The sequence below is a fragment of the Triticum dicoccoides genome, chromosome 3B (assembly GCF_002162155.2).
Source record: "Triticum dicoccoides isolate Atlit2015 ecotype Zavitan chromosome 3B, WEW_v2.0, whole genome shotgun sequence".
Lineage (NCBI taxonomy): Eukaryota > Viridiplantae > Streptophyta > Magnoliopsida > Poales > Poaceae > Triticum > Triticum dicoccoides.
This window is the reverse complement of record NC_041385.1, coordinates 565,194,050-565,207,534: the sequence shown is the minus strand read 5'-3', so window position 1 is coordinate 565,207,534 and position 13,485 is coordinate 565,194,050. Positions and strand designations below refer to the sequence as shown.

General features: G+C 43.7%; 1 protein-coding gene across 1 annotated transcript; it reads left to right on the top strand.

Moving 5' to 3' along the window:
• Positions 1 to 6,906: 6,906 nt before the first annotated feature.
• Positions 6,907 to 12,775, top strand: LOC119277109 (protein CROWDED NUCLEI 4-like). Its single transcript, XM_037558332.1, has 8 exons — positions 6,907 to 7,275; positions 8,419 to 8,628; positions 8,905 to 9,158; positions 9,346 to 9,616; positions 9,706 to 9,789; positions 9,872 to 11,547; positions 11,636 to 11,858; positions 12,210 to 12,775. Exons 1-8 carry the CDS (start codon positions 7,126 to 7,128, stop codon positions 12,345 to 12,347), a joined length of 3,006 nt encoding a protein of 1,001 aa, XP_037414229.1. The 5' UTR covers positions 6,907 to 7,125; the 3' UTR covers positions 12,348 to 12,775.
• Positions 12,776 to 13,485: the final 710 nt, after the last annotated feature.

Below are 13,485 nucleotides of genomic sequence, written 5' to 3'. Positions count from 1 at the left end.
GCATGGGCTCCGGAGAAGAACGGTATCTTCACCGTTCGCTCCGCCTACCGGGTCGCCATGGACGAGCGCGAGCGTCCACTGGCCACCGCCACGAGCAGGGCACCGGATGGTCATCGCGCCATCTGGAAGATCATATGGGGGTGCCCTGCTCCCCCTAAGGTACGCGTGTTTGCTTGGAGGGTCGTCACCAACTCGCTTGCTACTTGGGCAAATAAGCTCTCTCGTCATCTTGAGGTGTCTGACCTATGCCCCTTGTGTGGACTGGAACGGGAGGATATGTTCCACGCCTTTTGCAGGTGTCCCTTGGCTAAGGAGTTGTGGCATATCATGGCCATGGACTGGTGCATTCCCAAGGTGGAGGACATCATGAACACTGGGCCGGAATGGCTCTTCACCCTGCCGGACCCCCTGGACGAGGCAACGAGGATGATCGTACTTATGATCATGTGGAGAACCTGGCATGTTCGGAATGAGATCACGCATGACAAGAAGCCGCCCCCTCCCGAGGCCTCACGACGGTTCTTGCATGGGTATATCACCTCGCTGCTCTGTATCCAACAATACCCAAATGCTGATATGGTCAAGGGGAAGATGACGGTCTCCTTGCCACCGTTTGTCACTCGCCCGCCCAAGATGGCTAAGGAGGACAGATCATGGACCGCGCCACCGCCGGGCTGCACTAAGCTAAACACCGACGGAAGTTTTGTTGCGGCGACGGGAGCGGCCGGAGGAGGAATGATTCTGCGCGATGATCGTGGAGAAATCATCTATACTGCATGTAGAGAGTTGCGCACATGCGATAATGCCCTGGGTGCGGAGCTCGCGGCTTGCAAGGAGGGCCTCGACTTGGCTCTGCATAGGACCGGTTTGCCTATCACGGTCGAGCTTGATTGTGCGGAGGCTGTGGCGATGATCACAGCAAATGTGGAGGATCGTTCGGTGCACTGCATCCTTATTCAGGAGATTAGAGATATAGTGGCTGCCGCTGGAAGGGAGATCTCATTTACTCTTTGTAATCGCTCAGAAAATAAATGTAGCCATGAACTTGCCTCTTACGGGCGTAGGACCCCCCGGACCGCCGTGTGGCTCCACTCGGGGATTGAGTCGGTTGTACGTCTGGCCTCTGCTGAGAAGCCACCTTAAGTAATGAGAACTCCCTTTTCACCCGCAAAAAAAAAGAGGCTAATAAACCTGGACGGAGATAGTACTGCACTAGTGTCCTTCAATTTATTTTTTCCGGGAGTGTGTACTTTAATTTCATCCGTCCGGTTTCAGTTCCAAGGCATCGTCGTAGTTAAACAGTCCAACTGCCAAGTGCCGTCAAAATCGGAGCTCACCGTACCTTCGGCGCGACGCGATTGGCGCCCGCGCGTTGGCGGGGCCCTCCTCCCCCATCCCAGCCGCCTCGGATGCGGCTTCGCGTGGCGCCACTCCCGGGCCGAGCTCATCTCCTCATCCAGATACCACACTCATCATGTCCACCGAACAACCAGGCGGGCGGGCACGGCGCCGCACCGGCCATTTTCTCGGGCCCTCCTCCCCACGCCCACAGCTCAAACGCACTGGGCGCCACCCCGAAATCGCACCAAGCTGGACCTTCCACCCGCCAGCTCGCAACAGGCGCTCGGTAGAGCCCATGTCACTGCCGCCCGGGCCCGCGTAACCCGTGGCCCGCATGTCGGTGGGACGGCCTCAGTCAGGCTGGCTGGCAGAATTGCAGGCGAAAGCGTCCGTGGAGGAAACGTCGGTCGCTGTTTCTGAAAGCGGCAGCGCTGCGCTGCCTTTTTCGGAGCCAGCCGCCGGGAACGATGCCGAAAGTCCACACTGACGTGTGGGCCATCGTAAGTACTTGGGCCCACGTGTCATGGCTGTCGAGCACAGCTGCCAAATGCCAGGTGAGTTGGTTTACTTTTTAATTACGCAGCCGAAAAGATCCCCTCCCCTCGGATGCTTCCGTGGACCAAGCCTATGGTTTGGATTTGTTCCATGGTCACGGGCTACCAGCCGAACGGTACTTTTTGGGTAAAGTTGCTGGCCAAATGTGTACTTGTATTGAGCCCCTTCGTTTTGAAATACAGTGTGCATTATATTTTATAAGAGGCCTCATTTTATAATATCAAACCTCATAAAATTTGATCGGGTTTATAGAAAAACCTATCAACATCTATAGTACCAAATCAACACCATTCGATTCATTATGGAAAAGGACTGTGCTAACGACCAGTCGACTGGTCGTTAGCGACAGATCCGCACGACTCGTAGGTGATCGTTATCATCCCGCGCTCGCTTCCACTGATTTTTTTCCTTCTCTCAAAAACCGTAGTAAACTGCTAGTGGTTTTTTCTAGTTTTTTGCTGCATAATATGAAAAAAATAAAAGTGCTTGAAAGAGGATTTGAACCCAAGTCTATGTAATACATATCGAGCCTAATAACCAACTAAGCCACCTTTTGTTGTTGTCTATTGTAGAATGACAATGTTATTTGAACCTTTCGTATTTCTGCCATATCAGAAGAAAAAAATAAAGTTTGACTTGGTAACTTTGGCAATGACTAGCATGATAACTATGGTCTGAGCAACATGATAACTATACCATGACTAGTACATAGCACGTGCCATGCACGTGTAGATTTAAGGATCATTGTGAAATGTTGTGTGGTGTGAGGGGTTGCAGCCTTTTTTTTATACAATATACAACCAGATTGTTGAAAAAAAATTAATTATTTTTTCAAGTAAAGTCCATACACGCGCATGCATACAGTGATTAATTTGTCTGATGAGTAGAAGTCTATGCAACAAAAGCATTGGGAAAATAAAGAAAAAACTGGGCCATAATATTTGTAAAATGAATTTATAAGAGAAAGTAGCAAAGCAGCCTTTTTGATTCTCGGGCACCCTGGGGAGCAATTTGTTTTTTCAAATATGCTAGTAATATTCCCCTAAAGGCAAATACGCTACTAATACAAAAAATTCATCGGAAAAATCATGCATGCAAATAGAGGCGTTATTTAGCATAAAAAAATTCCAAAAAAATATACTGCGATTTGCATGTAGTACAAAAATGACAAGCATGAGGGGGTCAAAAAAGCTTATTTAAATCCATATAAACATGAACAGTCTTCTTATTTTTGCAGAGGCTGTATTCTTCATAATTATTTTATAAAAAATATCAGTTCGGCAAACATGTAGATAACAGTACATGTATGAATTTTTAACAAACCAAAAAAATGAGAAAATGTTTTTGGCATGCCTGAGAACCTATGTGAGTTTAGGAAGTATCTATACGTAGCTATTTGGTCACAACACATACTAAGCTAGTCTACTTGTCATTTCTAATTTGTCCGTTCCGAAGCTGCATCCTGCATGCTGCATGCGTTATTTTCTTCTCCCTCGTCACGTCGCCTAGTAGTAGTACTCGTACTTGCCTGGTATAGTAGCTTGCAAGTAGTAATTCACTATAGGGCAGCAATTGTTTACTCGTGAACCTGCCAGAGATTTCTAGGGAGCGGTGCCCAGTATGGAAGAATCGCGAGCCTGCATGCACAGTGTCAGGTTGGCAGCACAAGGATGGTCACCCACGACGAATCCCTGCATGGTGGACCGTTGGATTAGACCATCATACGGTCTGTATGCAGGCACGTAGTCCTCTATCCAAAACAATCGAATGTGAACCGTTGGATTACAAAGATCCAATGGTCCATATACCTTGATATTCGTGTACTATATATAAAAAAATAAAAAAATATAACTATACCATGATAAGGCTGGTAACTACAATACGAGAAGGTTAAAAGCATGGGGAAGTATGGTGATTTAACATAGAAATTACCGGTGAAATTACCGCTTTTTCCCCTTGGATGGTATTTAAACGTAAGTATTAGTTATCAAGTCTGTGATGACACATCATCATGTTATTTACACAGAAATTATCGGATGTATGTTTTTCAACAAAAAAGTTTCAGGTCAAAAGTTATAGTGGCGTTGTATGGGAGTTATCAATTTTGTATGATTCTATTACCATGCTATTTACACAGAAATTAGCGGGCATCACCCCCGCCCTCGCCACAGTCGCCATATTTACCAGGATCAGGTACATAAGTTATCAAGTCTGTGATGTGTGAGTTATCATGTTATTTGCATAAGAGTTATCGTGGTATGGTTCAACAACTCCTCCCACCCCTACCCCCACCGGCAAAGTTACCAAGACTGGATACATAATTTATCATGTCTACGATGTGTGATTTATCATGTTATTTGCATAGAAGTTATCGTGGTATGTTTCAACGACTCCCCTCACCCCTACCCCGCCGACAAAGTTACCAGAACTGGGTACATAATTTATCATGTCTACGATGTATGAGTTATCATGTTATTTTTATAGAAGTTACCAAAACAGTGATGCGTAAATTATCATCATATTTACACAGAAGTCATCGAGGGTATATTTCATCAAAACCCCTCCCTCCAGCGGAGGGAAAAGCTATCATGTTTGCGGTGCGTAAATTATCAAGATATTCACACATAAATTACCGGGTCAAAAGTTATCATGTTTTCAACAACTTTGTTTCTCCGGTCAAAAGTTATCATAGTATTTGTGCGTAAGTTATCGGGTCTGCTGTGTTATATTATTACGTTATTTACACATAATTTACCGGGTATGTTTCCAACCAAAAAAATCCCAAGACAAAACTTATCATGGTGTTTTTATATAGGTTATCAGGTATGCAGTGTTTATATTACCATGCTATTAGAAAAAATAAGCTACCGGGTATATTTATGTTGGCCCATACTAGATTGTATGTATATTCGTTGTGCTGCACCATGTCGAATCACTAGGAACGAATGCAGCTCAGCAGCAAAATCAAGGTGAACAAGAGTCCAGCACAAGAATTCTTGATTGGAATGATAGATGTTGTAGAGAAGAAATAGTTTAGTGTGGTATAGAAAAGATAACTACGCATAACTTGACACCAATACTAGCCTAGGCCAGCTGGTTCCCTCACTTGCTTGTGTAACCTAGGGACCTGAGTTCGAGTGGTATATTTTTGCCTAAAAGAGGAGGAGCGCGACCAGAAAAGACCCCGCGTGGGTGGAGCTGACTGGCGAAAAAAAATCTGCCCGCGCACGAGGAGAAAATTCCCGCCCGAGAGAAGCGGATCGTGGAGAACGATCATGGGAGAAAAAAATCTGCCCGGCAGAAGCGGATCGCGAGCCGCTCAGTGCGAGACAAACTGTAACCATGCGATTCATATCCAACGGCATCCGAGTCGTTCGGATCTGTCGTAAACGACCAGACGGCAGGAAATTAGCTTTTGCCTATGGAAAATATATTCAACATTGTGGGTATAGATAATTTTCTCTATAAACATAATCAAAATTTACAAAGCTTCACTTTTGAAAAAAAATCAATGATAAGAATGATACTAAACCAAGGGAGTAGTAAACTTATCTCTACCTCCAGATATCGTTACTTTCTCGACTAGTACTAGGTAATCGAATGCCACTACAATCCACATTTCAAATGTATATGTTTCTAGATGTTTGCAACTTTTGTACAATATGTTTTTACATCAACACAATTTGTGTTCGGTTGTGCAATGCATGTAACACTTCAAGGAGCGGACACCAAACATAGCTTGTCGAGTGGTTTGGTCCAGGAAGGAGACTTTTTTTGCAGGGTAGGAAGGAGAGGTTGATGGCACTTCTTTCGGATGTTCGAGTCAATCACAAACACGAGTGTGATAGAGCACCACATAAAATTATTTTTTTTGGCTAAAATAAACTTGCATTGTGCGTTTTTGATTTTTTTGTGGTTAGTTGTACTGACTTGGGTGTCAAAGGGAATATTTGGTTGCATTGCTCGCGGGGCCATAGCTAAGCTAGCCCAGTTCGGCTTTGTCAGCCTTGTTGTAAGTTGCGCATTTTGGATGCATTGCTTTTGCTGGCAGTTTTCTGTGGATGCGTGCGGGTTAAGAGTGGACATTTTTTGTGCATGCGTTTTTGTCGTCGAGAGCGAGCTGATTCGGCTCTCCTTGGGGGGCGAATTTTTCCTGGCGTAGCTTGGCTTGCTAGCCTCTAAAAGTCAGTTTTTTTTAGCGGTGCCAAAGTTTGGTCCTTACCCAACGAGACTATAACCGATTTTGCCAGGGAACCAAACACACCCAAAGCCACTCTCTCTCACACACACATCTTCAATTCATCAACAAAGCTCTGATGTTAATTGTATGCTCATATTAATTGAACTTTGCCCAAAAATGAAGTCAACACTGTTGCACTGAAATTATTTCAGTAAAAAGATGTAGAATATCCACACCAAGTCAAAAATGGCATAACAAGGGTATGTGTGGCTAGACACTTTAAAATTAAATTTAAGTCAATGATTTTTTTTACTCTGCTTTAGTGCTAGAAAAAAAGTCATTGTGCGTTGAAACCTACTAGTGAAAGTGAAAATATTTGATGAAATTTCCAGTCTACCAAGAATTCTCAAAATTAGTTCTGAATCACAAAGGAAAGTGTATATCCATTATTTAAGGAACAATATTAGAAAAATTATCCATATATAATGGAAATCATAATAGAATAAAAAATGTATATCCATTATTTAAGCATCACAACACATCATCCCCACAAAAGGGTAGAGATACTCAAGGCAACATAGCTGGCAAAATATGATAAAAGAAACATGCCCAATTATATTTTTTTAGAGATATATTGTATTGAACCATAAAGTCAGAAAGTAAACAAAGCAAAGAAATAAGGAAAGAATCTGCTGTCAGTAATCAAATCCCCATCCAGCTAACGCAGGGCCACGGCCACTCCGGTGCACCGGGTCCATCCAGCCTCCCTCGCTCGTCTCCCCTCCCCTGTCCCTCCTCCACCCATCAAACCAAACCCTCCCTCCCTCCGCCCACACACAGGCCAGGTAAAAACCCCGGACACGCCCAACCCGCCGTGAGCATCCCACGAGACCGGGTTGGGAAAGCCAGAGAGGAAAAGGAGACAGAGACGACGAAGAGGGAGACAGAGGGACGGCGGCGTCCACTTGCCCGGAAAGCGCTGCTGCCTCCCCGGGGATCGCGTGGCCGGGGCCGCCCCGCCGCCGTCAAGATCTAGGGTTGCGGCGGGCATGGCCAGCCCGCGGTCGCCCGCTGCCGGCGCCCTCGCCGGGGACGAGGCGATCTGGAGGAAGCTCCGCGAGGCGGGCTTCGACGAGGAGTCCATCAGGCGGCGCGACAAGGCGGCGCTCATCGCCTACATCTCGCGGCTCGAGACCGAGGTACCTCGCTCCCTCCCCTCTCCTACCCCGGCCGCGTCGCGTTTGATGTGCCGGGTTCTTTTTCTGCCGTTCTTGGCATGCCGGAGCAGTCTTTCTGGGGTTTCTTTCGGATAGGAGGAAGGAAGAGTTAGATGGAAAGGATTGGCGAGTCGCTGCGTGGTTTCTTGGTTTCGCTTGGCCAACGGTGGCGGCGTTCTGTGCGCAGATTGGTGGGAAGACGGCTTCTTGGTTTCTGCTCGCAGCCTCGTTTCTAGGTTCCTTTGGTGCCGTGGTGCGTGAATGTGTTGCCTAACGATGAAATGCGTCGTTTTGGCTCATTGCCCAGTATCTGTAGGGCGGAGTTGACTGTTGTAGGCGTATATTTTGCAGATTAGGTTTCTTTGTTGTTGACTTGGGATTGCATATTGCCCCATTTTTGGTTCTTGTTCCTTGGCACAACTGCTGCAACTATTGTTAAGTGCATTGTAATACAGTATATCCATAACGAGTTCGTTTGCAGTGAATGGTTCAACAGAGGTCCGCGTGTAGCTCGGTAATAGAATTAGATTCAACAGAAAGGCTGGAGGGAATTACGCTGATTGCAATAGAACTGGCATTTGCATAAAATCTTCTGTATTTTATTGGTGTCAGCAACGAACCGTGCAGATTTGGTGCAAATTTTTGGCAAACATTTTCTTAGCCTTACTCTGATAAAGAATCAATCAGGTTATTTGGATTAGTCAAAGGATGTACATTGTACTTAGGTCCACCTTTGTCTCATATAGACCTAACTGTATCAACATTGTACCAAAGTTTCCGACGAACAGTATACTTTCATCTCCTGCATCTGTGTGGAGGCTGATGTTTTTTCAACTGTACAGGTTGCTAATCGGGTTGCTCAATATGTTGTAGGAAGTAGGAACCATTAAAGCTAGATAATTTTTATACTACCTCTGTACCGAAATATTTGTAGTTGGGGGAACTTGTACTAGTTTCCCCCAACTACTAGTATTTCGGTACGGAGGGAGTAATACACAAACCTCCCTCCTGATCCATGTCAAAAGGCTAATGTTCAGTATATGCTGTAAGCTATCCTGTTTGGAAACTGTCACATACCTCTGACTCACTCTTATCTCTTTATTTTGTGCACTTATTTGGCTGTAGGTTTATGATTACCAGCACAACCTCGGGCTTATGTTATTGGAGCGAAAGGAATTGGTATCCAAGCATGAACAACTCAAAGCTTCTATGGAGTCTGCTGAGATCATGCACAAGCGTGAACGAGCTTCCCAGCAATCTGCTCTAGCTGAAACAAGGAAGAGGGAAGAAAACCTAAAAAAGAATGTAGGCATTCAGAAGGAGTGTGTTGCTAATGTAAGATTGCTTTTTAATTAAGCTTGTAGAAGCCTAATTTCTTTTTATTCTGTAATAACCTGTCACTGCTATCCATGAATTCGTCAAAGATGGACATTAAATTGAACATGAAAAAAATGAAGAATGTGAAACCTTGACTTATCATCAACATCATGGTCTCCTGAATGATTATTTTACAACTATTCTTATGCCAGCATTAGACTCCTACGTTAAGTTTATGTTCCACTTCATATATCTGCTTATTAATCTGCCTCTGATTCCATGTTTTTCATGTAGCTTGAAAAAGCACTGCATGATATGCGTGCAGAAACAGCCGAAATAAAGGTTTCCTACGAAACCAAATCAGCTGAAGCACTTGAAATGATGGATACTGCTCAAAAGAAATTTGATGAGGCAGAAGAGAAGCTTCTTGCAGCAAAATCTTTGGAAGCAGAGTGCACTCGTGCTCGTAATGCTGCATTGAGAACTTTACAAGACATGGAAGAACGTGAAGATCAGCTTAGAAGATACCGTCTTTCTAGTGATCATGAGTGAGTATTCAATATCTTGTGGGATTAAGTTGGCCTTTCTAACCAATATCAATAGTCTCTCAATATATAAATTGGGGTGTATTATGTTCTAGTAAATTATGATGTATGCTGTACGTCCATTTCTTGAATATGGTGGTCCTGTGGGCATCTTTCTTCTTTGCTATCTGATTGGAGTATGTCATTGCAGGTATGAGGCCAAAGAAAAGGATATTAGCTTACAAAGGAAATCGTTGAATGATATGAAGAAAATGTTGCATGAGAAGGAGCAGGTGCTACTGAAAGAACAATCACTTCTTAATCAGAGGGATGAAAATATTGTTGAGAGGTTAGCACGTGTAACTCAGTCGGAGAAAAAGTTAGAAGAGGACAAGGTGATTCTCGAAGCTGAACGGATGGCTCTAATGGAAGAGAAAAACAAGCTGGATCTTAAAATGGAGGCAGTAGCTTCCAGGGAGGAAGTATGTATTGTTTTTACTGATTGTTTTGTTAGCAGCTTTATTTATTGCTAAAATGGCGGAATTTTATATTACTACTGCTTTGCTCACAGGCTATAATTCAGAAGGAATCCTTGCTTGACAAACGGGAGAGTGAGCTGTTGATTTTGCAAGAAACAATTGCAAATAAAGAACGGGTAGGTTTCTCCAGTTTACATTGTAGATGATGTGTGCAAATGAGTTTATACCTCTTCTAAATCATCCTGACTCCCGTTGCAGGTTGAGATTGAAAGGCTGAATCATGAACAAGAAATGGCCCTGGAGAGGAGAAAGCTTGAGTTTGAAACTGAGATGGAGAATAAGCGCTTGTCTTTTGAGGCGGAAATGGAGACGAAGAGGACATTGCTGGATCAAAGAGAAAGAGCTCTCAGTGGGCAAGAGTTGGCATTTGCTCAAAGGGACCAAAATGTTGACATTCGGCTTGCTGAGCTAGCAAGCAAGGAAGAGGCCATAGCAAGGAGAACAGATGAGTTGAAAGACGAGGAAGGAAAGCTCCTCTCTCAAAGAGAAGCGTCATACATTGAGCTGCAAAAAGAAAGAGAGGAAGTACAAAAGTTGAAATTATATTTGGAGAAGGAAAAGGTTTTATTTGAAGAGGAGAAACGGGAAGCAATTCAAGCCCAGCAAAATCTTGCAATAACCCAAGCAGATAGAGATGATTTGCTTACTTTGCAGATCAAACTTAAAGAAGAAATTGACAATCTTCGAGCCCAAAGAATGGAGCTCGTGGCTGATGCCGATAGGCTGCAAGCAGAAAAAGAAAGGTTCGAGATTGAATGGGAGCTGTTTGATGAAAAGAAAGAGGAGCTACAGAAGGAAGCTGCAAGAATTACTGAAGAGCGAAGAGTAATGACAGAGTATCTCAATAATCAGTCAGACATCATCAAACAAGAGAAGGAAAATTTGCGTGCTGAGTTCAAGAAGAACTCAGAAACCCTCTCCTGTGAACATGAAGAGTTCATGAGTAAGATGCAGCAAGAGCATGCAAGTTGGCTGACTAAGATTCAACATGAGAGGGAAGATCTTACAAGAGACATTGATAACCAGAGAATGGAATTACTGAACTTGGCCAAGGCAAGGCAGATGGAAATCGATGCTGATTTAAGGGAAAGAGAAAAGGAGTTTGAGCAGAAAAAATCCATGGAGCTTGAGCACATAAATTCTCAAAAGGTGATGATCATGTCAAAACTAGATCATGTTGCGCTTGAATTGCAGAAACTTGAGGATGAGAGGAAAGAGGCTAATTTGGAGCGTGAAAAGAGAGAGCAAGAGCTGTCTGAGATTAAAAACACCATTGAAGCCCTTAATAATCAACGAGAGAAACTGCAAGAGCAAAGAAAGCTCCTACATTCAGACCGAGAATCAATAACAGAACAAATTCAGCAACTTGATGTGTTGAAAGAACTGAAAAGCGATTCTGAGAACAAGCAACTGTCTTTGATAGACTCTGAAAAGTCAAAGATGAATTATACTGGCCTCCTTCCTTGTGGCGAAGTTCATAATTCAACTCCTAAGAACTGTTCTGCACCAAAGCTTCTTGAAAGGAAACTAGAAGTGTCACCTTCAGTCTCAACACCAGTATCTTGGGTTCGAAAATGTGCTCAGGTGATATTCAAACGCTCTCCTGAGAAGAGTTCTGGTCATGATAATGGTAGACTTCTTCATAACGGTGCACCAAAAAACCTTCGGAAAACTGCTGACATCAATGGATCACTTGCTGATGAGCTAGGCGACCAAGCTGGAGAAATACCTGAAGTTGTTAATGGTGCAAAAGTTGGGAAGAAAAGGAATTATTTGTTATCATATGATCCAAGTGAAGCTCTAGAACCAAGGTGGAAGTACCAAAGGAGCACTATTCAGACAGTAATTGGAGGGGAAATTACTTTGAACAACTGGTATGCTATTCTAATAAACTATATTATCTTTATGCTAATTCCTGCGAATGAAATTTTGTACTGCATTAACACTGTCCTATGTTGCCAGCCCATCAGTTCTAGAGGAGAAGTGCTCCAAAAATGAACATGATGCTGCCCCACTTGGTGTATTATCTGGCATCAGCAAGGATCATGAATACAGCAATAAAGGGCCACAGAACCTGAGAATACCAGTAGACTCAGCTTCATCTGATGATCTGGCCTTTGCAAATGGGAAAGCGGATAATTCAGATTTTGCTGATGAGGATGAACCTTCAGAAGAGATCACAGTGGTAACTGCTCTTTCCTGATGTGTTTGCCCCTCTTCAGTTAATAAATATTGTCGAGTGTTGTAATAAACTTTGCTTATGTTATTCTAGCTCTTATGTCTTGAATGGTATGTATTTAGATTTTTGTTTCTTTACCTAATTTTCTGCTGAACGAGATAACTCTGAACTCCCAAGTCTATCCTGCCAGCTTGTTTTGCTGATTGTTTAGCTTACATTTTTGGATCTTATATATCACACTGCTCTTGTTGTTAATTGCTTTGGCATACAGTTTTGAATCTTATATAATGTTGCTGCTAATTGTTCAGCTTATCAACTGTCTGGCGCCTTACTGTTTTGATGCTTTATCCTTTGCAGTCTGCAACCGAACCAACTACTGGAGCAGTTGAAGGCAGGGATGAGCATGATGAAGATACTGATGACGAAGATGAAGAGGAAGAGGAAGAAGAGAAAAGTTCGTCAGCGAAGAAGTTGTGGCGTTTCCTCATCACATGAGTAGCAGCTTCCCCGGTAGTATTAGACATACAGAGATGACTGTAGGTTGACAGTAACCTGGCTCTTATGAAGTTGCTTTGCTCTTAGCTACATTTGTGTCTCCACCTTTGGGGTTGAAAGGTTGGGTGCTTGTTGGTTTTGTGTGCCTGTGAGCAGCGGAGGTTTTTGAAGCCGCTGTGATGAATCACGCCATGCATGCGTTCTTTATTTTCACATCCTGAAGGCTTCAACGTGTAAAGTGGTTGATAGCTTGTCGTTTGTGTACAAATTGATTGGGGGTGTAGGAACAGTCCATATGATGAGTATTAGTGCTGCCGTTATGGGTGGTGTGACAGTAGCCTGTTCAGTGCTCGTTTAAGTAGGTGATTTTTATTCTCTTGATGTGTGACTCGTATGGTTGTCTTGCAAGAAATTTGTGGTTTGTCTGATTGATGCTGCTGTGGTCTCTTCTTCGAGCACCCGGTTGCTGCTAGGTGTTGTTTCGACTGTTGCAGCATTGCATTGCATCGCAATAGATTTGCTTGTTGGAGATAAGCAGCATGCTGACTGACAAACAGGGCCACGTCAGGTCAGGTCAGGTCAGATGTTAGAGGTAGAGTTTAGTTTTACAGAAATTTCTAGTCATATTTTTGGAACATATTATGACACATAAGTTTATAATGTTGATATGCAGAAATTTACAATACGCAGATCAACAAAGGTTTTGCAATTTGATATCTTTGTTGGAGCATTTTTCTTCTACTTTCTTCGATTCATATTACTTGTCGCTGCTTTGATACAAGTTTGTTGCATTTTGAGCTAAAAAGCAGTTAGTTTTTTTTTGAGCCGTAGCAGTTAGATGTAGGGCCGACAATTCGATTTTCTCCGTGAAAAAAAGTGGAAAGATGATAACGAGACACATGAATCAAGAGGGGCCGGTGGGTGGCACTACACATGACCGTCGCGGCGCGCATCTCCTTTGCCTGCCTGTTTAAATCTCTCCTGGCTCCTTTTTATTTGCTCTCCCACATGTTCGTTTCAGACTTTGGGGTAACGTTATGGCGTGATGATTAGTGGTGGCGGCAGCTCGGCAAACTCCGTTGGGGTCAGCCCGCCGCTCGTTTTCATGAGACAATGAGAGGTTCCACCTGCATTCCCA